General features: G+C 39.6%; 10 protein-coding genes across 10 annotated transcripts; 6 read left to right on the forward strand and 4 right to left on the reverse strand.

The window, feature by feature from the left end:
* Positions 1-265: 265 nt before the first annotated feature.
* On the forward strand, positions 266-3820 carry BATDEDRAFT_23619 (uncharacterized protein; the record flags this gene model as incomplete). The annotated part of the gene is made up of 4 exons (XM_006677266.1): positions 266-457; positions 676-2508; positions 2645-3230; positions 3321-3820. 4 exons carry the CDS (start codon positions 266-268, stop codon positions 3818-3820), a joined length of 3111 nt encoding a protein of 1036 aa, XP_006677329.1.
* A 251-nt stretch (positions 3821-4071) lies between these two features.
* Positions 4072-5358, reverse strand: BATDEDRAFT_86964 (18S rRNA (guanine1575-N7)-methyltransferase; the record flags this gene model as incomplete). Its single annotated transcript, XM_006677604.1, has 4 exons — positions 4072-4291; positions 4356-4797; positions 4941-5157; positions 5320-5358. The coding sequence occupies 4 exons, from the start codon at positions 5356-5358 to the stop codon at positions 4138-4140; spliced, it is 852 nt and encodes a 283-aa protein (XP_006677667.1). The 3' UTR covers positions 4072-4137.
* Positions 5359-5975: 617 nt separating this feature from the next.
* BATDEDRAFT_87302 (protein transporter TIM9) lies at positions 5976-6446 on the forward strand (the record flags this gene model as incomplete). Its single annotated transcript, XM_006677509.1, has 3 exons — positions 5976-6050; positions 6157-6252; positions 6333-6446. 3 exons carry the CDS (start codon positions 5976-5978, stop codon positions 6444-6446), a joined length of 285 nt encoding a protein of 94 aa, XP_006677572.1.
* A 225-nt stretch (positions 6447-6671) lies between these two features.
* BATDEDRAFT_23621 (uncharacterized protein) lies at positions 6672-7630 on the reverse strand (the record flags this gene model as incomplete). Its single annotated transcript, XM_006677267.1, has 6 exons — positions 6672-6744; positions 6815-6948; positions 7018-7123; positions 7190-7349; positions 7459-7518; positions 7579-7630. 6 exons carry the CDS (start codon positions 7628-7630, stop codon positions 6672-6674), a joined length of 585 nt encoding a protein of 194 aa, XP_006677330.1.
* A 299-nt stretch (positions 7631-7929) lies between these two features.
* Positions 7930-10972, forward strand: BATDEDRAFT_34654 (uncharacterized protein; the record flags this gene model as incomplete). The annotated part of the gene is made up of 8 exons (XM_006677378.1): positions 7930-8775; positions 8890-9104; positions 9136-9242; positions 9332-9521; positions 9623-9881; positions 9972-10095; positions 10210-10421; positions 10515-10972. 8 exons carry the CDS (start codon positions 7930-7932, stop codon positions 10800-10802), a joined length of 2241 nt encoding a protein of 746 aa, XP_006677441.1. The 3' UTR covers positions 10803-10972.
* Positions 10973-12017: 1045 nt separating this feature from the next.
* BATDEDRAFT_10338 (uncharacterized protein) lies at positions 12018-13164 on the forward strand (the record flags this gene model as incomplete). The annotated part of the gene is made up of 3 exons (XM_006677107.1): positions 12018-12238; positions 12346-12614; positions 12725-13164. 3 exons carry the CDS (start codon positions 12018-12020, stop codon positions 13162-13164), a joined length of 930 nt encoding a protein of 309 aa, XP_006677170.1.
* A 200-nt stretch (positions 13165-13364) lies between these two features.
* On the reverse strand, positions 13365-15218 carry BATDEDRAFT_9940 (tetrahydrofolate synthase; the record flags this gene model as incomplete). The annotated part of the gene is made up of 5 exons (XM_006677059.1): positions 13365-14087; positions 14193-14531; positions 14611-14735; positions 14846-14984; positions 15090-15218. Coding segments are annotated over 5 exons (1455 nt in total), but the record flags the coding sequence as incomplete, so codon positions are not given.
* Positions 15219-15444: 226 nt separating this feature from the next.
* BATDEDRAFT_23625 (uncharacterized protein) lies at positions 15445-17081 on the forward strand (the record flags this gene model as incomplete). Its single annotated transcript, XM_006677268.1, has 5 exons — positions 15445-15493; positions 15728-15767; positions 15838-15898; positions 16034-16147; positions 16251-17081. The coding sequence occupies 5 exons, from the start codon at positions 15445-15447 to the stop codon at positions 17079-17081; spliced, it is 1095 nt and encodes a 364-aa protein (XP_006677331.1).
* A 401-nt stretch (positions 17082-17482) lies between these two features.
* Positions 17483-21850, reverse strand: BATDEDRAFT_86969 (uncharacterized protein; the record flags this gene model as incomplete). The annotated part of the gene is made up of 15 exons (XM_006677605.1): positions 17483-17759; positions 17851-18053; positions 18157-18359; positions 18463-18547; positions 18615-18737; positions 18840-18981; positions 19083-19276; positions 19354-19419; positions 19497-19582; positions 19697-19910; positions 20009-20394; positions 20589-20838; positions 20905-21066; positions 21373-21455; positions 21562-21850. 15 exons carry the CDS (start codon positions 21848-21850, stop codon positions 17483-17485), a joined length of 2763 nt encoding a protein of 920 aa, XP_006677668.1.
* A 535-nt stretch (positions 21851-22385) lies between these two features.
* BATDEDRAFT_86970 (glutamine--tRNA ligase) lies at positions 22386-25169 on the forward strand (the record flags this gene model as incomplete). Its single annotated transcript, XM_006677510.1, has 5 exons — positions 22386-22508; positions 22600-22750; positions 22855-22926; positions 23033-23286; positions 23338-25169. 5 exons carry the CDS (start codon positions 22386-22388, stop codon positions 25132-25134), a joined length of 2397 nt encoding a protein of 798 aa, XP_006677573.1. The 3' UTR covers positions 25135-25169.
* Position 25170: the final 1 nt, after the last annotated feature.

The raw sequence follows: 25170 nt of genomic DNA on the forward strand, positions 1-25170 counted from the left end.
AGCAGATTCATTCTAATTCAAACATTGGGTTCAACTGTTTTGATGTTGCCAAACTCATCTTTGCTGTATCCTAAAATTTCATACATACAATCTAGTTCAAGAGAACCATTTTAAGACTACAATTGTGCATGTTATACTCGGTTGTAAGACAAGTGATGTCAAACATTTGAATGTCCAGTAAATGCGAGTTGAATTAGCCAATCATTTCACGATTGTTTATTTTGGATTCTTTAGTATTCAATTTTACGTGAATACAGCTGTAGTGATGCTGACTGATCCTAATGATGATAGTAATATAACAAGCCTCTCTCATGGCAGTGTCGGTGCTTTTTCGGACTATTCAAAGACGGGCTTGTTGAGTGTTCTGCATGACCTGCAGGAACAGCTGGCTGACAGGGATAGAGACTGTGAATTGGCTGCTAACGTGGGCCAGTCTATGCTGGTGGACATACAACGGGTAATAATCACCGTGTATATGTGATGTATGACTATTGGAGTATACATTCATGCATTGTGTGGTAGTTGAGCGCTTGTTCATCTACCATTTATCCCAGTAGCTGAACTGATGCAACCCATGCAATGAACTCTGTCTGGATGTCCAATTTCACTCGAGCTAATACTAATATTTGAAATTTATCCTTTGCGTATATAAAACCATTTGATAATATTAAACAGCTTCAGAAAAGAATAACTGAGCTAGAGTCGTTGCAGCTTTCAGATCCAAACAAACTTCTTTTGCCTCCTATCGCTGCTGCTGCAGATCTATCTGTTGACAACAATTCCACTCCAAAAACTACTTCATCAGTTTATACAAATGATGATACTATTACTCCTAAAGCTCAATTTTCCAAACCTACTTTTCTGACATCTGCTTCAGATGCTGCATTCCAGCGTCCAGTAAGTGCCAGTGCCAGCATGAAGCGAATTAAAAAACGTGTTACTGCCAACCAGAAATCCCTCCATACTTTGCCGAATTTGGTATCTACAGCCTCATTGCCTCAACAGAGATATATTGGCGATTCTAGGATAGCAGCTACGGATAAAAAACCATCTACTTCAAACTCTGCAGGCATTAAATTAGATGCCTCTTTAGCATCAGAAATCGAAATGTCATTAGTGGTTCAAACTCGTGAGCTACGATTTCGTGTTACCGAGGAGCATACCAAGCGATGCAATGCAGAGACCAAGTTGAATGCGTTGCAGGCAGAATACGACACTCTTAAGCAAAAAAACGATCAGCTGCAAAAAAGTCAGATTCAAAATGCCGATACTACATGGAATCTACAAGTCGAGTCATCTGAGCTTCAAGATCACATTACAGACTTGACAGAGCAAGTAGAAAAACTTGCACGAAATGAACGGTTGCTTCAAGCAAAGTTTACTCAGCAAAAAGAATTGGTTGAATCAACCTCTGCCAAGGAACAGGAACTGACCAAGGAATGCGAATCACTCAAAGCAGCATTAGATCTGGAACATCGTAAAAGTCAAAGAAAAATTGCAGAACTGCAACGAGAGCACGCTGATACACTCAAAAAACTGGAAGATGAACGTAGAGCACTTGTTGAACCAAAATATCCTTCTTGGCGGAAACATGCGACTTTAGAGGAAAGATCATCCACTCACCAGCAAGGTCAAGAGTTTGACAGCTTGCCAGTTCTTGATATTCATTTACAAAAAAATAGCATGGAGAATACTGATATTACTGCTGACAAAAAGAATACGTCTCAATACCCAGAACACCGTCTTAGCAAAGCTCATTCAATTGGAGATGCGAGATTACTTGCATTACAGCAATCACAATCTGATATGGATGCCGCTCTTGTTCGAGTTAAAGATATTTCTGAACATGCAGATAATATTTCCAAGGAACGAAATGAGCTTGAGGTTATGCTGGAGTCTACTCAGATGGAATTACAGCACACTCGACACCTTTATCAGGAATTACTAGAAAAGTCAAGTCTTCAAGATTCAAATCAAGCCAATCTTTTGAATCAAACTTGTAATGAATCTCTATATTGGTCGATTACAGACAAGACTCCGATTTGTCATTCTTCCGAGGTAAAATCGGTGCTTTCTAATCAAAGCATCTCTACACAAACTGATATACGCGAGGTTCACGATGTCGCTTCCCAGATCTTAATTCCAGACTCTGGCCAAGACTCCATTACTCATACTTCATCGTCGCCAGTCGATTGTACGTTGTCATCATTCTCATTGCTAGACAGTCTCGAGTTTCCCAATCAGGATGATTTGTCGTGCTCTTCCCACGAACCTACTGCCAATATGCATATAGATTCTGCCAAAAGTGCTTTGATTGAAAAAAGCAACACGGATCAATTCAAAGATGATGATATCAGCTCTATTTCTGCTGGTTCAAGTCAAATGGCCAGTGAGGCTTTGGTTGAAACTTCAAGTCATATATCTGCGTGGAATTCTGCCAATCCGGATGTGAATGGGATTATGCAAATGGGTGTTGATTGTGTCACTTTTACCATGATTGGTAGCTATGTAAGTGCTTCATGTGTTGTTTTTGCAAATACTTTGCATATTGTCATTTGCTGTAGTTTACTCTATTTTGCTGTACGTATATGACTGCCATGTCTACATTTAACAAACGCAATGTTTCAAAACATACCTTTTTTAGTTCCATAAATACAATCGATCTGGAAAAAAGACACAGTTGCGATATTGTTGGATTCAGCCCAACACAAGATGTATTCATTGGACTGAAAAGGATCCAAGCCAAGCATTCCGTCGAGGACTTAATGTAAAGGGCGATCGGTCACTCTATATTGAATCAATGCAATGGACAGATCCACCATTGACTATTGTAAAAAACTTTCCTCCTACTGAAACAAACGCCATCATAATCAACTCGCCGTCTCGATCGCTAAAATTGGTTCCGTTATCTTGGGAAAACCATGATAAATGGATCTCTTCGATTAAACTATTGATACTAAAAACGCGACCCTCGGTTGTTCCATTGCATCAGCAACTTTTGATGAGCGACCATAGTGACGAGGTTAAAAACAGCAGTAACCTGAATGGTGCTAGCATAAAAAATGATAGTCATGATGACCACAATCGAAAAGGATTTGATTACAATGTCTGTGATGAACATGGCAAAAATGACCCATGCCAGACTTTTAATCATGCATCTAGACATCGTCAACAAAAGTATGTTGGAGACGATGGCACCAATGCTGCCACGATTCGTTCTGCGCACAGTAGTAAGTGACGAACCGTTATGCATTTTCTAAAGTATATTGCAGTTTCATTCAATTGCAGACATTTAAATTAATTGAATCACTTTGATGCAGGTCCAATAAAAGCTTCTCTTGATGCAAATAAACATCATCGAGAAAGCACAGGCAGAGGCTCTATTTTTAAACCCATGAAGGAGCATCGACGCATTCAAACAATGGGCAGCATTTCCAATCTTGGGGCTCAACGAGACGCATCATACCGTCCTTTGTCAGCTTTAATGAAACCCGATGGTATTGACTGCCCATCTACTCCAATCAAAGACTTGAATCAAAAAGAAAGTGCTTCTTCTGAACTGTCAAGTACTTATAAGCTATTTTTACCACGTACTCCAACCCGTACGCAAGATCTCTCTATCAATGTAGAATCTCCCAGTAAGCCGCCCAATTCTGCTTCAAGAAAAAATACATACTTGCCACAACGCACTCCGTCATCTCACAAGGGAATGTTTTCCAAAATGAGTCTTGATCGTATTTCTCTTTTTAATAGCGGCTCTGGAACTAGTCGGCCTTCTACTCCATCAGGCCACAGGAATGACTCTGATGTATTGAATTGAGTGTTTTTTATTATTGTTATATCTTTACAAGTAACATCATTTTGACTTACAGAGCAGTTGTTTCATTGAAACAATATAATGAAAGATGTGTTGGATGCATATAATGTATGGTTATGTCAAATGAAAAAGGGACAACTATAGTTTAATTGTGTGCATCATACGATAAACGTTGTGCTTATTTAAGAATTTAAAATATCCATTAGTCAATCTCCACTAGGAAAACAACAAATGTTTAGCCATTATTTATTCCAGGAGTCACTACAAGATACAGAAAATGCACCATTTTACGTGAATACAGCTGTAAAGTGATGTGTTGATTAAAACCGAGGTCCTCTCTTCCGACCAGTGAATTTAGAGTCTTGCGCAGTATCTTTTCCACGAGCACGGGCTAGATTCTTTTTGCGTTGAATCCAGTCCTTGTCTTTAACAGACACTCGGTGGTGTGCACCTTTTCTGTATCGCTCGCGAACACTAATTCAAAAGTAAATTTAGCGTATAAAACTAGAAATCTAATGCAAACACATTTCAAACACACCGTTTATCAGAGTATGATACACTCTGTCCTTCCTCGTCAAGTCCCTTGGGTAATTCTTGAGTTTTTTCGGCAGAATTGGCAGCCACTCCAGCAAACAAACACAGGTAATATTTTTTTGCTTTTGATGAATTGGGATAGTCCACAACTAAACCACCAGTGAATCCAGCCTTCATTGCACTAGCAACAATCATTTCAATCTGAGCTGGACTTTCAGGATAGAACTGAAACACAGCGCGAGCACCTCGACACAAGCTTGTATAGAGTGTGGTAAAAAAACGATGGAGTCTACGGCGAGGAACATGCGATTGTTTATCAGCATTGCAAAGCCATTGAAGTACTGAAATACTGATTGCACCATCAAATGTAGCCGGCCGAAATCCGAGTCCGTGACCGATATCGTGTTCAAATAAGTCCCCTTCAACCTCTCTCTCTACAGCAACATCTACATAAAAATGATCTTGTTAGCTCTGAATGATTGAATATAAAAAGAAGTTCAAAAATGAATCTTTTTCAGATATGTAGTTGAATTACGTATGCTCCAAAGAAATACTGGTTTCATATTTGCAATACAATGTAGATGCATACCTAACATTGATTTAGAAATATCCAGTCCAACCCATACATGTCCCTCGTCTTCTAACACCTCGCCAGATAGTCCAGATCCACAGCCAATGTCTAAAATATATGCAGATTTATCCTCTGGCAATGCGAGCAGTTCAATGGCTCTATATGTCATTTCATTCTGGATGGATATAATACGAGTGTTTCTTGTGTACTTTTTTGCTTCTGCTTCTCCGTAAAACTATGGACATGTAGCAATACATAAATTGGTAAATGAATCAGTACTGTAAAGGTATACCATTCCATCGAGTTGCGAATTTGATTTGTGTAACTGAAAAAAAAACTGATTCAATAGCAATGGGTTGATAAGTACAGTGGATTCATGCATAGTGAGATGGCTTACAATCTCTGGTGGAGCAACATGTTCAGGTCTGCTCGTCATTGTTGATTTTTTGAAAAGGTAATTGAATTCATCAAAAATTATTTTTTGGAATTCAAAAGTAAATTCCACGTGACTAAGGTTGTAATCAATAGCAATGTCAATGGGCATGAGAACGCAAAAATACTCGAAACATTATAAAAGCAGCTAATTTCTAATAGGAATGGATATTTAATTCTTGTTTATTTGAAATCAGGATACAAAAGTATTGTATTTTACATGAATACAGTAATAGCATGTTTGGAAAAGAATATTTGTGCTTTGGGTAATGTATGGCAGCGACATATGATATTTTGAGCAAACCAACGACCTAAAAAACACGAGTTAATATGGGCCATCATATTGACTCGCCGAGACATCTATGTCATCCACGGCGAGCTTCGATAGGGCCAGACATATGAGCTGATCGGACAGCAAAAACCAAGGCGAGTTAGAGAACAAACAGAGTATAAAACAGTAGCAAAAATATTCATTTCATTGTGGTTGAACACATTGATTGAAAGAAAGAAATCGGCAGCTTTTATAGATCATCTGTGCTGCGCCACAGGTGATACAAATTGCAACTGAGCTTGAAGAGCAACAACGCACTCATATTGACCTTGCATCCTCATTCATACAACATGGATCCCAGCATCATTGGAAGTCTTCATCCACATGAGCAGCAGCAGCTCATGAGCACTTTAGAAGCACAGCAAGTGAGTTTGGGTTTGCTGATCTGTTTACAATCCTCTATAGCACTGCTTTGATTGCTGCATGAATGATCTTGGTTTTAATCCATATTATGCAATTCTACACATATAGATGGAGCAAGCGATGCAGTTCAACACACATCTCATTGAGCACTGCTTCAATGCATGCATAAATGATTTCACCAGTAAAGTTGTTAGCAAAAAAGAGGTAATATCTAATTTTAGTTGTTGTATATAATCCCGACTGCCATCTGACCATCGAGATATGGTGTACAATTGTTACTTTAGAACACATGTGTGACAAGATGCGTGGACAAGTTCACCAACTACTCCAAGCGTCTGTCACTTAGATTTCAAGAAAGCTATCAAGAGCGCCAGAATGAATTCCAAGGAAATGAATAGCATTCGTTATTATGAGATTACAGCATATCAGATATGTTCTTGATTCTATCAATTAATCCACCAGCTTTCCAAAACTGTTGGTTAAAGCCAAGTAAATATTGGTTTATTTTGATGCTCGACGGAGATCTGGAACGTATATGATTTTATCAAAAGGTGTCTTTTGCAAGAAATATATGGCTACTAGCCGAACCATGAGTAACCAAAGTGTTGAATATAAAAGTTTTATCAAACTTGGGATGAGGCAGGTGTTGGTTTTTCAGAAAGTCGAGCCATTGCCTCGGATACCATAGCATTGCATCTACAAAAACAGTTGAATAGCGTCAGAATGGCATTTAAGCTACAAATACTTGAATAAAGGCGAGTATTACAGTTTCGCATAAGGATTGCTTTTGACCATGCCCTTGGCAACTTCGTTACCAAACTGAGCTCCTTTGGCAAAGTCTTGCTCCGATCCAGCGACATCACCTCGCTTCTTTTTAATAATGGCACGTTGAGTGTATGCCTACATGATAGAAAACATCACCTAGTCTAAGTTATTGGCTCTTCAAGTATAGTTTTCTATTAAAACTACCTGTTTGAGAGTGGTTTGACTACGAGTTGGAGTTGCATACTCGATCGCCTTGCACAGATCGTCCAAGGCAGCATCATCCTTTTCCTGCAATCTCAGTACTTGAGCTCTAACCAATTCAAATGCAACGAGTTAAGTTAAACTAGTAGAAACAAGAGATTCATTCTACTCGAACCTGTTGTTGTAAGCACTAGCATAAGTTGGACATTGATCCACAGCTTTGGATAAAACAGTGTAAGCCCCATCGAGATCACCCTCGTTGGCCAATCCAACAGCATCCTGTTCAAGCTGCTTGAGTTGCATCAGCATCGAGTCGCTAATTTTAGATGCAGCGGCTATTGTCATACCGTCAGAACACATGTAATCGAATTAGAATTGATACTATACAGAAACAAGTCATGCAGGACAATAACAACGTTCAAGTAGTTTAAAAACAATGCTCACCAGCAGCAGCAGCTTCGGCTGTTTGATCACCAAAGGTTCCTGGCAGAGATATTTCACCACCTAAATATATACAGTATAAATACGCATGTCACAAGAACACTCGACAGAGCGAGTCAATACCTCCATGAAACACTGCATTCAATATTTCATCATCAGTAAGTCGGCGGGACATGGTTTGAGTTTAAAACACTCGAGTTTTGCAGACAAAATCAATGAGCAAATCAAGACTTTGAGTGCTAACAGCAGACTGGATTCAAACACGCAGATATTGGTTTATTAATGAATGGCTTGTTATAAAACCAAAGTGTTTTACTAAGAATCTAGTCAGCAAGATTCCTTTCTAGTATAAAAATCAGTCATTGGCATTAAGCAGTCTTGATCAAATTGTTGATTCGGTTTAAGCTTATTTGAACGAGTTGAATGCAAACAGCGTGATTGAACTTGAACCCATTCAACTCCAACTTGCTAGTCATGATATCACTACGACCAGCCACGCTCTACTCTGTTCCCATCAACACTATCCATACTGTCTTTAAACGAACTGCTCGATATTCTTGCATTCCAACAACATACTCATCTTATATTCGAACCACTCGATTTTATCTTGTACGATGCATGGCGTCCAAGGTTTCTAGAAACAAAACTACTGACAAGCCCAATACTGATTCGTTTTCTTCCTTGTCAAACACTGCAGTGTCTGCTTCAACACATTCAGAAACCAAGTCTGAATCGCATCCTAACAACGATGCAGTTGAACCGTTTAAAAGCATCACCAAAGTCATTTCACCATTCTTGCCAGGGGCTGTTGTGCCCTTTGATGCCAACAATAGAAGCAGTGGTAGAAAGTATAGCGTATCTGTTGTATACTCAAAGGAGTCTTCTTCCGGTACCGCTGCAAGTGGTGCTGCTACAGAAAAGTCAAAGCATCCTTATATCGCTGCTCTGTTTACAAAACCTACTCTTCGACTCATCTATGGTCCATCACGAACAACATTTCACAATATGCCCTTGGTAGCGCATCGTAATACTCCCCGTCAACCACAAAATCTAGAAGGTTTAGTTGAATCTATACCTTGTCCTGCAGCCATTGGTACTCATAACCATCCAAAAGAATCCGGGCCATCGACACAAAGTGCGTCCTCGCACAAGCATCATCCAATCGGTGCTGTTGAGAGTGAGCCGCCCAATCTTCCCGATGCCCCTTGGAAACTACCCAGCTCTATTTCAAATCCCAACCATCGAGATGTTCAACCTATTCCATCTAATCTTGACGCTTTAGAGTCTCGCGTATCTGGACTTGCCAAACCACCACTTGGTGTTTCGACACTTACTCCACGCGAGGCAAGCATATCGTCTATTTGAGATCATTCTAAAGTCACCTTTTTGGTTTATTTAGACCCTCCTGACTAACTTGCAGCTTTTGTAATATAGACACGCGCTCTTTTGGATCAGCATGTAGTTGGACAGGAAAGACTTAAAAAGGCTCTGTCTGTGGCAATTTATAATCATTATAAACGTGTTGATCACAATTGTGGAACCTCGGCAACAGAAATCGATCCTCGTGAGGGTATGACTGAATACTTGTTTGACTTTGCTAAACTGTCTCAATGGGTTTATCCAAACTATTGTTTTGAGCTTATGTCCAGGTTTGCTGACACATTACATGATAGAATTTAGATTTACTGGTGATACTGTAAAAAAACGAGGACGACCATCTGCTGTAGACGTGGAACCATTAACCATTGATAAAAGCAATATATTACTTCTTGGGCCAACAGGATCGGGTGGGTTGAGTTGGATACCTTTTCACGCTATTATGGGTATTTAGATGTTTGCGTGTACTAATAGACCGAGTTGTTGATACGATCTACAGGAAAAACTTTGATTGCCAAAACAGTGGCCAAGATTTTAAACGTTCCCTTTTCTATGAATGATGCAACTCCATTTACTCAAGCCGGATACGTTGGAGACGATGTTGAAGTGTGCATTCACAGACTTTTACAAAACTCTGGATTCGATATTGCCAAAGCACAGCGTGGTATCGTGTTTATTGATGAGATTGAGTGAGTGACTACTTGATGCAGACTGTGTACCACCGCATACTGATATTATTCAAACATGTGAAATACTAAATGTCTGTGATGCGTGTTCAATCTCAATCCAGCAAAATTTCCAGGAGGAGTGATGCATCGAATCCTAATCAAAGAGATGTATCCGGAGAAGGTGTTCAGCAAGGACTACTTCGCATGCTAGAGGGCACAGTTGTAAATATAACTGTCAAAGCAGGTGCTACTGGAGCAAAGCGGTCAGCTACACAGGGAAGTGAGGTGTTTTCAGTAGACACTTCTAATATTTTATTCATCTGCTCTGGCGCTTTTGTTGGTCTTGACAAAATTGTTCAATCTCGCACTGGTGTTAAAGGGGTAAACTATATTTTCATCTGTATTTGTTTTTAAATGTATTCAACACTGCTTGTGCTTGTTTTGACTTTTTGTTGAACATTCTATATTTAGTCTATTGGGTTTGACGCACCACTTACGCAAACACATTGCTCTGAAACAACCAACAAGCTAAATCCTTTTCACTCTGTTGAGCCAGATGATCTTATAAAGTTTGGGTTTATTCCTGAATTTATTGGTAAACCATTTGATATTTTCTGTTATGTTTTATTCAATTCTTGCATTTATACCAGGCTTCTTGATAGTTTAAATACGTAATTCTAAATATTATACTCTATTTTTTTGAATATAGGCAGGTTGCCTATTATTGCGAGCTCTGATCCTTTAAGTGTAGAGGAATTGGAACGAATCCTGGTAGAGCCCAAAAATGCGATTGTGAAGCAGTATCAAGAAATATTTCGAAGGAGTAATCTTGAGCTACTGGTTCACCCACTTGCACTGCGTAAAATTGCAACTTTGGCAACTGCAAAAAATAGTGGTGCGCGTGGGCTACGCAGGATCATAGTTAGTATCATTATCCAGCAAACTGAAAATTCAAGTGTCAAATTGTAGAGATTCTGAAGACTAATATATCAGCTCTGCTCAACATGCTTGTAGGAATCTGCATTGCAAGACGCGCTATATGAATATCCTGGATCAGAATATAAATATATTGTACTGGATGAAGATGCAGTAGTGACAGGAAAAGTAGGACATTTCAAGCAAGAAAAATATATGGAAGCACAGAAACAAGCAGGCATTGAAACTCCATCTGTACGACCTTCCAGTCAAGTAAACGCATCTGATTCTGACCCTGAATTCTCCACAAGTACACCAACTCCGCGTCTTTCACCTCGTCGCTCTGTCCGCGGCCGACCAACGGACAGTCCTGAGCTACCAGCATGACTGTCTATTTGATCTGGACATATATCGATGTTGGCTGGATCTGATTTTACTAAACTTTGTCGGCTCCAAGAACTGACAATTCACCAATTGTATAGTATCAAAATTAGAAACCAGGTTTTTCTAATAGTTGATGGGCAGGCCAAAATATATTCGTCTGATTAGTTTGGCACAATTTTGAGTTTTATAAAAAGATTTACATCAATCATCACAGCCGTATTCACGTAAATGGAACACTAAATAAGCGGTCAATCTTGTTGGAAAATATTGTATTTTGAACTCTTGTTTATTGGTCTTTCTCTTGAAGGCCGGCATGGAAACAACAATTAGATTCCTGCTTTCTTGAACTAAAGAGCAAACGTATCTGATATTAGGATACAACCGAGGTTGCTCAATGTCATGATCGTACCAGATATTCCTTGGCTTTGTGCAAACTCGACGTTTCCAATAACAAAATCAATCCAGGATAAATGCAGGCGTTTTTACATGAATTAAGAATGGCAATTTATCTATTTAGTATTGCAGATAAACTAGCTTAGCAATTGCATGAATCTGAGGCTTTGAACCGCCTTGATTTGCAATACTTTTGAGTCGCATGACATTGTACATAAAATTTTGGCCGTAATTCATTTTTTCCCTTAATCTACATTGACGGCGAGTTTATGGAACCAACAACTGCAACAACGAATGAAAAGCCAGTTCCTGTCCAACTGCCAGTGACTGATAAAGAATTGGTTTCTGTTAAGCCATCAGCAATCGACATTCTTACCTCGGAGCAACTGCAGGTAAGAGCACCTGTATTAATATCTTTTCCTCAATGGCAAGTAGTTCAAGTGTGACATTCGTTTGAATACACAACTGGCAAGTTTTCGGTTTAATCCAAATACAAGACAGCCCAAGCCGTTTGGTTTATAAAAGTGTATTTTCAAAATATCCACCAACATTTGGTATGTTTAGTTGCTACAACAAACATGGACTTTATTTATAGATGCCATTATAGAAGCCGACAAAGAGGTTGCAAAACCCTCGACTCCAGCTTCATCCATACCAGCTAAAGCTAGTAGTTGGAGTATTTTTGGTCGATCCAAAACAAATTCCATTGAATCTACTCCCAGCCCTACTTTGCAGCCATCAGCTGCAAATCTAGATTCGCCAGCAGTCTCAAACGACCAGGACAGTTCCAAGACACTATCTATGCTATATGAACTAGGACTGGCTATGCATGGCGAAGATCCAGACGTATATGTAATGCGGTTTCTCCGCGCTAGAAAGTGGGTGCCCGAAGATGCAGTCAATATGCTGGTCAATATGTTGCGATGGAGGGCTTCTTTTGGAGTTCGTCAGATTTTGCTAGAGGCAGAAGGTCCTTTGCACAAGTCTGAGATGAAACGCTGCCAGAGTTACTTTTGTGGTACTGATAAAGAAGGTCGCATTTGCTGGTAGGATTGAAATTGCTGATTTGATTTTGCTTCAAGTCGTCACTCCATATAGTCCAGCAGGCTACTTTATTTCTCATTTAAAATTGTTGCATATGTTACATATTTAGCTTTGTTCATGCCAACCGACACAATACATCAGATCTTGTACGTAACTTGTCAGAAAAACTAATAGTCTTGACCATGGAGTCGGCGTGCATGATACTTCAGCAACCTGAATTTAAAAGTACCACTGCAACCATGCTAGTTGATTTGAGAGATGCTGGAATTCAGCACCAAGATTCAATTGCAACCCGTTTTATGCTAAATGTCATGCAAAACTATTATCCAGAACGTTTAGGCCGAGCCTTGATTATTTCTGCCCCTTGGATTTTTTCAGGTATACTGCACTGTTGAATCCAGTTTTAATTGAATATGATGCTGGTGATGATCAAGGTCTACAACTTTGCTTTAATCTGAATTGACAATGACACATTTAAACGAAAATAGGGTTTTGGCAACTCATTAAACCATGGTTAGATCCAGTCGTGCAAGCCAAAGTTGTTTTTGTTTCCAGAGAAGAGGTATCCCAGTATGTGGATATATCACAGACGGTTAAGCATCTAGGTGGAGAGATGCGTGATTTTGTATACACTGATGCTCCTGAATCCGAACTAAACGGCATCACAAAGCTTCGTTCAGAAATGAGTCAGACAGAACGGGATGATATTTGGGCAAGTTTCAAGCAGGGACTAGATGAATATGTTGCTACTACTTTAGCATGGTGTAAAGGAACAGACGGCGTGGATAATGGTGCTCGTTTAATTGCAGCTAAAAGGATTCAAAGCGATTATGTACGCTTGACTCCAATTGTACGTGCACCCACCAACTATCACCGAATGGGAATCCATAGAGATGAAGCATTTAAAAGTATTGTTACCCTTGTGTAGTGTATCGATAACTGGGTAAAACCATTGCTATACAATCTATTTTAAATCTATTCCAACTTGTTTGGAATAGATACCAGTCAATAAATACGCTGTTTTTTTGAGTACACTATTTTATACTTTACCAGACTTTATTGTAAAAAATCCATTCGAGTCATTTAAACTGCAAAACCCTGACAATAATGAACGCTTTATTCTATGACCTAAACAACTTCGGCATGCAGCAGAGTCATCACGCTACCAACAAGATGCAAGCTGCCAGTAACCAACACCTGCTTTTTGCCAGTTCTATCAGTAGAAATAAACTTGGCAGCAGATTCAACCGAGTCCATGACAGTAATCGGAACTTCTGGCAAGGAGGATTCCTTTGCGAGTGCAGCCCATGCTCTAGCCAAATCCTGCTGTACTTTGTGTTCTGGATCAGCATGGACCATGTTATTGGTCAGATCTGACGATCCTGCACCAGCAGCAACACTCGATGGAGAAAAGGGGTCGTTGGTACAAAATACCACGCCTTTCAAAGTGCTGGATGTTTGAAATACCTTGACTAAAGGAAGAAGAAGGAGAGAAGGATCACGTCCGTGCGTACAATTAAATACAAGGTACGTAGGAAGATGAGCGTCGGTACTTTCCAAAACGATAGTTTTAAACCAGTCAGCGCACACCTGTAGCGACTCGGGTGTGTGTGCACCATCAACAAACCATTCAATATCTTTGAACTCGGCAGACTGGATGCGCTGACAGCGACCAGGCCATGAGGCAGACTCGAGACCATGTGTAATATAGTCTGGATCGTTTTTGAAAACAAGTCCTGAAGCCTCACGAGATGAGATCCATTGCTTGCAGATTTCACGGGCAAGAGCACCATTGGTGCGCTGGTGTGATCCATGAAGTCCCAGTTTGATGTTCTCGAGTTCATTGATGGACTCTTCGGATATTTCAATGACTTTGGAAGCCTAACAAAACTGACTGTCATTAGTTCAAAAGTAGATGATATTCATCAGAATGAAATACTTGTGGTGCATCTAAACCATTACCTTGAGTTCCTCGGCGCGCTTCTTGATAGTAGTCATTGCATCTGGCAACTGAGGAGAAGTAACAACAGGAGATCCCGGCTTGATTATACCAGCTTTATGCCAAGCGATTTTTTCAATTGTATTTCCAAGAATGGCAACATGATCATAACCCAGCGAGGAAATACCACACACTACAGGTTTTTCAATTACGTTGGTGGAGTCAAACTCGCCACCAACACCAACTTCGAGAATAACAACATCCACGTTTTCTTCTAAAAATAGTTCAAACGACATGAGTGTGAGGTAGCGGAAGTAAAATGGCTTATCAGAATGTTTCTGATCAATAACTGCTGGCTGTATAAAATTGAAACAAAGTTAATAGCAGTCGAATGTCTACATTGGTAATTCTCGATCGAGTGATATGCCAAGATACCTTTGTCTGCTCCAATTTATCCCACACACTAAAAAAGTGTTTGGCAAACTGTTCCTTTGTTACTGGTGCACCATTAATGCGGATACGCTCGCGAACTTCCTGTAAGTGGGGCGAGGTATACATGCCTAGTCATGGAAAGGTATTTGTAAGCCAACATCAAAATTCCAAGGCCTATCAAGAAAAAATAAACCATCGAGAATTAATCTGGATAGACTGGTCAAGCAGCAAGCAATACCAGTTTTAAGTGGCCGAATGGTTCCATCGCTATTAGCAATTCGAGTTTGGCGAAGAATAGAATCGCAAAAAGCGGAAGTAGATCCTTTGCCTTTGGTGCCAGCAATATGGATGATGGCCAGTTTATCAAAATCCTTGGCCTAAAATACCCAATAGTTGAACGCACTCACAGTGAGCTACACCCAACGATCTGATTGAGATACGCACAACCAATCTATGGAGTGGATATAGAAGCAATTACATACAGTGTATCCTATACGCATCACATAGTTGCGGAACTCGGGCAGTGACTGGGTGTTGATCAGATTGCCAGACTTGCGAATTGCGTCCAGTACATTGGCATTACTCTGAAGCGAGTTGAGCAGTTGAATTGCAGTCTAGTGAAATAAAATAGCAAAAATCATGTTCAAGTATTTTAAGATATCAAACTGCAGATATATGGATAAATCAAGCATCTTACAGCATAGTCTCGAGTCATTCTTTAGATGTTCAGCAGATTGTAAAAGTTTTCAGTTGCAGAATGGCCTAAAACCAAGAATTTGGCCAATTTCAATGTGAATAAAATATGGGCAATTTTAGAACCATTTTGTTTGGATTGATATGAAGCTTGACAGATTTATTCTTGGTTTGAATCCCAAAACTCGTGATGGTAAGTATTCAAGGCACTTGCTTAAATGGATCGAGCATTGACTGATCGATAAATACATTTTAAATCAAAGTCCAACACCGATCCAATACAAAAGTCGTCCCAGTCTATAGAGCAGTGTATGTAGTCAATCCAATTTTGTTAAAATCCAGTTATCAGCAAGTGTCTCACAGATCATGTTTGAGTAAAAATGAATTATTTTGTATTACTAATTTAGACATGACACTTATATCGTAGTGAGGGACATGTTTTATAAGCGCAATAATGAGATTATACGGTAAAACTACGAGTCTTGATGATAGCTAATGTCATGTACACAATAATCCAATCTTTTATTTTAATGGCAGAGTCAATGCAAAGTATGCCACTATCATACGAAGACTGGAAAGAGAAAGAGCCGATTTGCAAGTGAGTGCATGCATGAATGTCATGTCTCCACAAGCATTCAGTTTGTGGAGACAATGGCGTGATTAGGCATTTGATTTACTTTCATGTGAAACTGATCACTCAATCAGCTTTAACACATCAACATATTGCTTTCAGAATGAGTTGTTTGCTATAAAAATGTCAGCCTCTGATCTACAGTTTAAATTGGATGCTGCATTGAACAGAATTACTGAGCTGGAATGTGAGTCTGTTCCAATGGAAAGCTTACGAGTATGTATTACATCACGCGTTTAATTGCCATTAATCATAGCCCATCTCAATATATTCTGAATACTAGTACATCAACACATAACACTTGTTTCTATTGACATAGAATGCGTCACAGGCTGCCATACTTGCATATAGAGGGATTCAACGTGCATTCCATAAAGCATGCGAGATCTTTGATCACCATGCGCTGCCTGGTCTTGAAGTTATGACTCATTTGGGAATGCACTCCAAAAAAACTGAAACGTACCCAAGTCTTGGTAAATCCAACAAGTACTCGCAGGAAAAAATCTCGACACCAGCATTGGTTGCCAGTCGAATGTACAAAAAAGCAAAGTCTGTATCAAGTGAATTTACTATCAAATTGCAAACTAGCTACCCACCCAAGCCAGTTCGTAGCAAAAAAATACAGGAAATCTTATCTACCGAATTGCAGCTTTTTCCTCAAAGCACACAATCGTCAGTTGATGATGTGTTGCGTCCTATCCCTGAGGTGGTGCATGATACTGACTTGGAGTGTCTGACCCAATTATCACCACAAGATTCAACTGTCAGCTGTCTCAATGAAACAGGTACAAATGTGCATATCAAACAAATCGAGTCTCCCAGAGTTACCAGAATAGCACAACTCTGCAGCAAGTTTGAAACCTCAGATTTTATAACAGATTCTAACGAGGTGTTTAGCTCTTTTGATAACAATCCAACCAATCGACAAGCTACCCCAATATTTGACAATCAGAACGTAAATTCAAACGAGCAATCTTATTCTTTTGCTGAAAGCACAGTGCCAATCGGTGAGTCAAGATCTTTGCGACGTCGAGCATTTCTGCCAATCAATTACAAGCTACCATCGCTAAAAGTAAAAATGCGCAAGGATGAACCCACTTTTCCTCAATCCGAGTCTGCATTCGATTTTGAAACATCGTCACCAAAGTAGTACATCACATCACAATCAGACTGCTTGTTTTCAGATCACAAAGTGGAAAACAGTATGCTAGTATTATTTACTTGTTCCAGTTGCTATTGAATATACATTTGTCAAGCTGGGTTATAAAGCATTATTCATTGCTGTTACTTTGATTTTTGCAATTAAAATGCACAAGCTGTCCATTTGGTAGTTGAACAAACAAAGTTGGATCTCGTAACGGTTTAGTACAAACCAGGCAATTTTGAAGCGGTTCAAGTGGTAGATACACCGGAGCAAGAGATTTATATGCATCATACAGCATCCTTTGAGTCTTTAATACAGAGTTTAAATCATCAAGAGTTTCAACAGTGTATGATAGTAATGAATGAGATTAGCTTATTACACCAAGTTAAAGTATTTATAGCCATGAACTATCCACTCATAAATGAGTGTGGAAACACCAAATCTAACACTAAATTTTGATGATTTACCTGAACGTTTTCTCCACAAGAAAGCGCTTTACAAATCAAACTGATACGCTGTTCACGTAGGTTTCGTGAGCTCGCAGCTTGGATAAAGGGTGACAACATTGCAATCCCCCAGCTATCAGGCATCTCTGTAAGTAGTTGCACTGCATCCAAATATTCATAGTACATAGCAAGCAGTCTCACGACCTCCTCAGTACAAGCAATGCGTTGATCATGCTGCCTAGTCATCACCAAATCCAATTTTAAATCAAACATAGTCTTTAGTGATCACTCAACATAGTTTCAAAACAGAAGCGTACCCGTTTACTCACCTATTGGTCGAAGTTTTGATATATATTGAAATAAGTTGGCTTATCATAGAAATTGCTTTGGGTTGCAATACCGAGTCCGTTGGTCTTGATATACTCATAGTATCAACTCTAGATTGTCCAGATTGTAAACAGTATCGCTCGGCTGCTACGTAGTCGTGCATTTTTAGCACAAGCAGATCCAAAACACGAAATGTGTCGCCAGACTGATGGTATAGCCAATTAAAACAATGATAAATTAATGCAACTAAAACAGCTAACCACATTATCCAATACAGTACTGTGGATCGTGACAACTTGAACACCTACCTTGATTAGCAGCGATACGTGTTCAAAAAACATGTTAGGAAGTCGGCTGTCTAAATGATTTTTCAAAACAGCCATATCTGCAAATTCTGACTGCTGAACAAAGTCTACAAATGTGAGTCGTGCAGCTGCAAACGGATCGGACAGGCAGCGCATAAACTCCATATATGTTTGCAATTTGTTTTTTCTTTTTAAAAACTCTGTTTCTGTAATTTGGATTCCAAATGACAATATTGTGCCAGCAGCACCAAGGTATTGCAAAACAATTAGTGCTATGAATGGTTATATTCAGCTCAAAAATAGTGTTACCTTGCGACAAAACAAGCGTATCTGTGGCAATATGGGCGATTTCATCGATATACAGTATTCCAAGTCGGGTATGCAGCGCTGGATCCTAAAAACCAATACAAACAACATATTAAGATTCAACCGCAAGTGTGCAATGTAGCAACAAACCGTACCTTATTGTATTGACTCATGACTAAATCTTCAATGTATAGCTTCAGTGCACGAGTCGCGTGCGACTCCAAAAACTCCAACACTGTCTCGACTTTAAACAATTCGTCTTTGCGATCAATAAAAATCTATTTGGATGCATTCAAATAAAACAATGGTGTCAGCGCATCCTCAATTTTTGATTAAATGAAACAAGTACAATCAATGAGTTATTTGAAAGTAGAATATACCTTTACACCACGAACAGGGTCTCGTCGAAGAACCCATTCTGCATACCGCCATATCAAATTTGTGTCATTCAATTCAACAAGTAGCTCTACAATTAGTGGTATGCCAATAAAATCTGGATCCATCACCTCGCCAGAAGAAATTCTATTATTCCCAATGTAGAGATTAGCATTCCAAATACCAACTGTTGATACAACATGCTAAAATACAGGTACAAACTATGTCTATGCAGTGTGTTGACTTGCCTGATCCACAAATCAAGGCATTGTGTATATTGTTCCTGTGCTTTAAACATCAAACTTTGTGCAAAGTATCGATTTTTGGATGCAAGATACGCTTCGCATTGAGCAATATCACAGTAGTTTGGGCCAGCAAGGAGATCATACATGGCAGACGTATTATGCTCAGCATATAGCTTCAATAATGTTGAATCAATATCCTACAAAACAATTGGTTTGACATTTATAAACAACACTGAAAAAACACATTTTTGTAAAAAATCAACTGACAACATACAGTTTTGATTTCAGTTTTGGATAGTTTTGATGTGCGAATATTTGACAAGTACGACATAAGCATATCCTAAAACAACACATTGTCAACAACTGTTGAATAAATAGTGCAGAAAATACCATTAGTCTATTATAGGATAAATATACCTGAGCCTCCAAAGTGAGTGCAGTTTTCAAAGATGATGCGCCTGGTTCATCGATATTGGAATATTGTTTGGATACAGCTCTATCAACTGAATTATCAAATCAAAATTAGAAATATTGATACGATTGGAAAGGTAGTGGACGATATAGCAAGCTAAAAGGTATAAGCACGCGAATACACCATTACAAACATTTCAACAAACCTATTTGATCTATTGTTTCATTTTCTACCATCCATTTCCGAGCGTAGCCTTCAGGGATTATTGTATAGGTCGATGGCCGAATATCAGGGTAAAGATAAATTAGCGCGCGCGGATTAATTCGACCTCGATTAAAACAGTCCAGAGCAGATGAAAAATTAGCATCCCGAACAAACATGATTCCTGCTCGTATGTAAATGCGTGACAACTTGGTCCTCTAATTTCCATTAGCAATCAGTCAACAAGCAGAATTATAATAAATCGTGATATCTCGTTGGATCAAGTTTCAATAAATATTATACATCACAAGCTTACTTTGGCAGGAGTATCTTGGTCCTGTCCTAGTATTTGATCCGCTAGTATAACAGCCTGGTGAATACTCCCAGCATCAAAATGCTGTTCTACTTGAATTTCCCAAGGAATCATTAGCAATCCAAGGATCTCGTTACAAAAACTAATGATGACTTGAACTGTTCCAGCGGATGTTGTGGGTAAACTGTCAGATGTTTCTGCTGTAGATACAGCATTATTTTCAAAAAACCCAGCCACTTTAACTTCAAGCGGATATTGTGCAGCAGATATAGATTTCGCTGGTGTATCACTGGGAAAAGTAATGGATTGTACTAGATCCTGTGTGGTAAAATTATGAATTTGAAGCATATTATTTCGAAGAAGCGTAAATACGTGTGGATATAAAAACACTAGATATTAAGATACGGGTTAAAATTAAAATTCCAGGCTAGACAATTAATTGAACATGGCTTATCAAAAAGTAAATGGCACGAAACACTTGCCCATGGATATTGGTACAGATGGCCATTGCAAGGTTCCTAATTTAAAAACAATTGGTGTAAATGATGCATCACAAAATCTAATCAAACAAAAGCAACATTACCTCGAATGGGTTCACCAGTTGAAGATATAAAGACTCCCAGACCAACACCTTGTGCAGATGCAGTAACAAGCAAGAATTCACCGTCTCCAATCATTACAGCAACTGGTGACATTTGCAACTTTTCATATGGAAACAATGGAATGCAGCCTCCAGTATCCAAATTAATAAGCTTATACGTGAGTGCATCAGCAGCACAAATCACTTGACCGTTTTGAGTTAGAAATTGAGCTCCGTTCAATACGGGAACATCCTATTGTATTGCCATTAAGCGATGTTGAGTAAGTTATGCAGATGTACTCGTAAAAGTAAACCATACCTTTTGAAAAGTCAGTCGATCATCTAACAAATAGCTGCAGATAGACCGTTTTTTAGCAACTATGAGTGAAAGTGGGCTTTGAGCAATCCTATCGATGCAAAATGCTAATACACCTCTAAGTGTAGGAATGTTTGCATGGGAAGTAGGGAAAAGCGTATCCAACTGATAAAATTCTAGATTGCCATCTGCAGTTTGAGTGATCCAACAATCAAATTGTTAGAGCGACAAAGTCTATAGCATTGATTGATTGTAGTATGTATATACTAAAAGAATGGGTTGGCGATCATATTTAACTGACCAACATGAGCAGCAATCACAGATTCAGTAGGAATTACAAGTAATGACTTGATTGGACACTTTGAATTAGAAATTGCCACTTGTGTTTTCAACTCGACTTTTAACTAGATTGATTAGTAAAGACGTTAGTGGATTGAGCACAAATAAAATAGTTGATGCGAATTAACATACTGGAGAATCAAATGAATTCTTGATTGGGTCTATAATGTAATGCTGTAAAATTCCGTCGAATGATCCAATATAAAGATCGTTGCCTAACATTTCAATAGATCGAAAATCAATACAATTCAAGCTAGCCAATCCAATGATGCGTTTTTGGCAGGAATAGCAAGCTGAGCCAAAGATACAGAAATAGCCTACCACACAGTTCAGCAACATTGAAAATAAGATGCTTTCCAGACGGTTCCAACTCTTGAGGTTTTGAATGGGAAGTGTCCGGTCCACTCATACTAGCAGGAGGATTAGTAGTTGAACCAGATTTACTAGTAAGAGTGCCAAACATGGCAGATGCCGAGCCTAAAGTGCGAACCAAGGAGTTATCTAGATGGGGTTGCAATGGCTTAAGAGCAGATGGTCGTAGCGGAGGTTCAACAGGATGATCCGATGCAACCACGAGGGAAACCAATTCAAACGGATCCTGTCTTGACATTGAATGTAGATATCAAGACTTTATAGTAATAGTTCGAGTGTTGAAGATTCTGACAAGCGATGAAATGATTAGTAAAAGTAAATCCAAGTTGAATTGATAATGCAATGACTATTTATTATGGAATTTCAAGATTATATTTCAATGCAAAAGACTTGAAGAATGAGAATCGAGTATAGATTAACAATTGACATAATAGGAATCCTAATAGGAATCTTAATAGAAATCCTAATAGGAATCCTATCGAGATTCTCGGTAGAAACTGAATCGTAAAGACGACAGTCATCCACGTGTTGAACTACAGTCAATTCAACCGACTTTGGCAGTTATAAAGTGCATGTTGCAAAGACCATCTGCACTATTCTTGCTAATTCAAAGAACAGTCTTGTTGGGTTTAACTCGGAATCCTGTTTACACTCTGCAATCTCATTCAATAGTCAACCGATTGCGTTCACTTGACAACTGCACTGCTTTATTCTTGCCCATCAATCCATCAACTGCCATCAGAACTATTCATTCAACTGCTGGTTTACAAAACATGTCTGCTTCAGAATTGACAGATCTTTTTACTAGAATCGGACTGTCCGATGTAAAGGCCAAAGAAACTGCTGCCAATAAGAAACTGGCTCCTACTCTGACTCAAGTCATTACCGAGGCAAGTGTACTGTTGCAGTTTGGTTTATTCATGGCGGGTTGCCTGCTTTCTAATCTTGCATTCGATGCGTTATTCAACCATTCAATTGATTCTATAGGCTGGAGTCACTGCAGACGGAGTCGAAAAGTCTTTGGGTGCTTTGCTCTACACTCTTGCTTCAACTATAACTAAAGATGCTACTGTTCATCTTCCATACCTTGCAAAAGCTGTTTTCAATGGAAATCTGACCTCCAGTGATCAAGTGTCTGGTGTGTCGTTTTCAAATCTATTAGATTTGGTTTGTATAGAACTAATCTGCAATGCATCGTACTTATCCCTGTTTCAAACTTTCATTGTTATTCCAAACCATTAGCTGCCATCAAGTTCTCTGAAAAGGCTACTGGCCCCATTGACGACATTGCTTTTAATGAGGCCTGTGGTGTGGGTGAGTTTTTAAATCTAATGTATTAGACTGAGAATTCATTACCAGATCGAGATGGGCTTGAATCAAACTCGTTGTTTTCAATTGCTAATCCTATCAATGCGTGTAGGTGTCGTGGTGACTTCTGACGAGATTACCGCCTCGGTTGCTGCTCTGGTGGCTGAAAAAAAAGTCGAGCTCGAAGAAAAGAGATATCAAATGCTTGGTAGTTTGTTGGGTCTGATGCGCACTCGACTTCGATGGGCTAATTCACTCGCTGTTAAGGAGGAACTGGATCGCCAAATCCTTGCTCTGCTTGGCCCAAAGGATGAACGCGACAATCTCAAAACCAAGGCTTGTAGTCTATTTTTATACTCGAGAGATGTGCAAAATATGCTGCATTGGCTTACCACTTTTTATTTTTGTTGTTGATAGAAAAAGAAGGAGAAAGAGGCCAAGGCTGCTAGCATTCCAGCTGCAGATGCACCTGTAGAAAGTCGTATCGAAGACATGGCCAAGAGCACCAAGTTCATTTTTGAAGGTGAACTTGCTCGTCTTCATCGACCAGGAGAGAATCCCCAAATCAAACCTGAACTAATGGTGGAGCATCTCAAACGCACCAAGGGACGGGTTCAGACTCGTTTCCCACCTGAACCCAATGGCTTTTTACATATTGGTCATGCAAAAGCTATCAATATCAACTTCTCTTATGCTGCTGCATTTGGAGGCACCACCAACTTGAGATACGACGACACCAATCCCGAAGCTGAGGAGGAATCATACCTTACTGCTATCAAGGACACGATCGAGTGGCTTGGCTTCAAACCCTCGGCTATTACCTACTCTTCCGACCATTTCCAAAAACTATACGATCTTGCTGTAGATCTGATCAAACGTGACAAGGCATATGTTTGCCATTGCACTGGAGAAGAGATTTACCAGCACCGTGGAGGTGATAGCAAGGGCCCGCGAACAGAGTGTGTTCACCGTAATCGTCCTGTTTCTGAATCCCTTGCAGAATTTCAAAAGATGAAGGAGGGCAGATACAAAGAAGGTGAAGCCATTCTTCGTATGAAAATGGATCTCACCAATCCCAATCCTCAGTTTTGGGATCTTGTCGCTTACCGTGTGCTATTTACTGCACACCATCGCACTGGGAGTGATTGGTGCATTTACCCTACATACGACTACACACACTGTCTGTGCGATTCGTTTGAAGACATTACACATTCTTTGTGTACAACCGAGTTTCGTCTTTCGCGAGAATCCTACTACTGGCTAGTGGATGCACTTGAGATTTACAAGCCCGTGCAGTGGGAATACGGTCGTCTCAATATTACCAACACTGTCATGTCAAAACGAAAATTAAATCAACTTGTTACAGAAGGATTAGTGGAAGGCTGGGATGATCCGCGTCTTTACACTTTAGCAGCACTGCGTAGACGTGGATTTACTCCCGAGTCCATCAACGCCTTTGTGCGAGATGTGGGTGTTACTACTGCAAACACGACAATGAATGCAGATCGTCTTGAAGGGTATTTGCGTGATCACCTTAACCAAACTGTATCCAGACTATTTGTTATCCTGGATCCAGTCAAGGTGACTTTAACAAATGTGAGTGACGATATGATTGAGGAGATTGAAGTTGCCAACAAACCCAAAGATGCTACGTTGGGTAGCCGTGTTCTTCCTTTTACCAAGACAGTTTACATTGACCGATCTGATTTCCGTGAAAAAGACGAAAGCGGCGAGTTTTATCGACTGGTGCTAGGAAAGAGTGTGGGATTGCTGAATGTGCCATTCCCAATTCAAGCAACTGAAGTGGTCAAGGATCCATCAACGGGAAAGATAATTGAGATCAAGGCTGTTTACGAGAAAGACGGTATTTCTTCACGACCCAAGGCATATATTCAGTGGGTAGGTGTGAGTCCCAAGCACCAATCTCCTGTACATGTGACTGCAAGGCTGTATGAAAAGCTATTTTTGCATGCTAATCCACAAAGCAAGGAAGAAGTTCCTGGCGGCTGGCTATCTGATTTAAACCCTGATTCGCTGCAGATTGTGGAGGGTGCCATGGCAGATATTGGCATTTTGAATACCAAGATCGAGGACAAATTTCAAGCTGTACGTGTCGCCTATTTTTGTGTCGATCGCAACTCGGATTTCAAGACTGGTAAAATTGTTTTGAACCGCACTGTTGGGTTGAAGGAGGACAATAAAAAGGACAAATAAAGCCTCACCATCAAAGGTTCTGTTCAGCTCATACAC

The sequence above is a fragment of the Batrachochytrium dendrobatidis genome (assembly GCF_000203795.2).
Source record: "Batrachochytrium dendrobatidis JAM81 unplaced genomic scaffold BATDEscaffold_3, whole genome shotgun sequence".
In the NCBI taxonomy this organism is placed as follows: domain Eukaryota; kingdom Fungi; phylum Chytridiomycota; class Chytridiomycetes; order Rhizophydiales; genus Batrachochytrium; species Batrachochytrium dendrobatidis.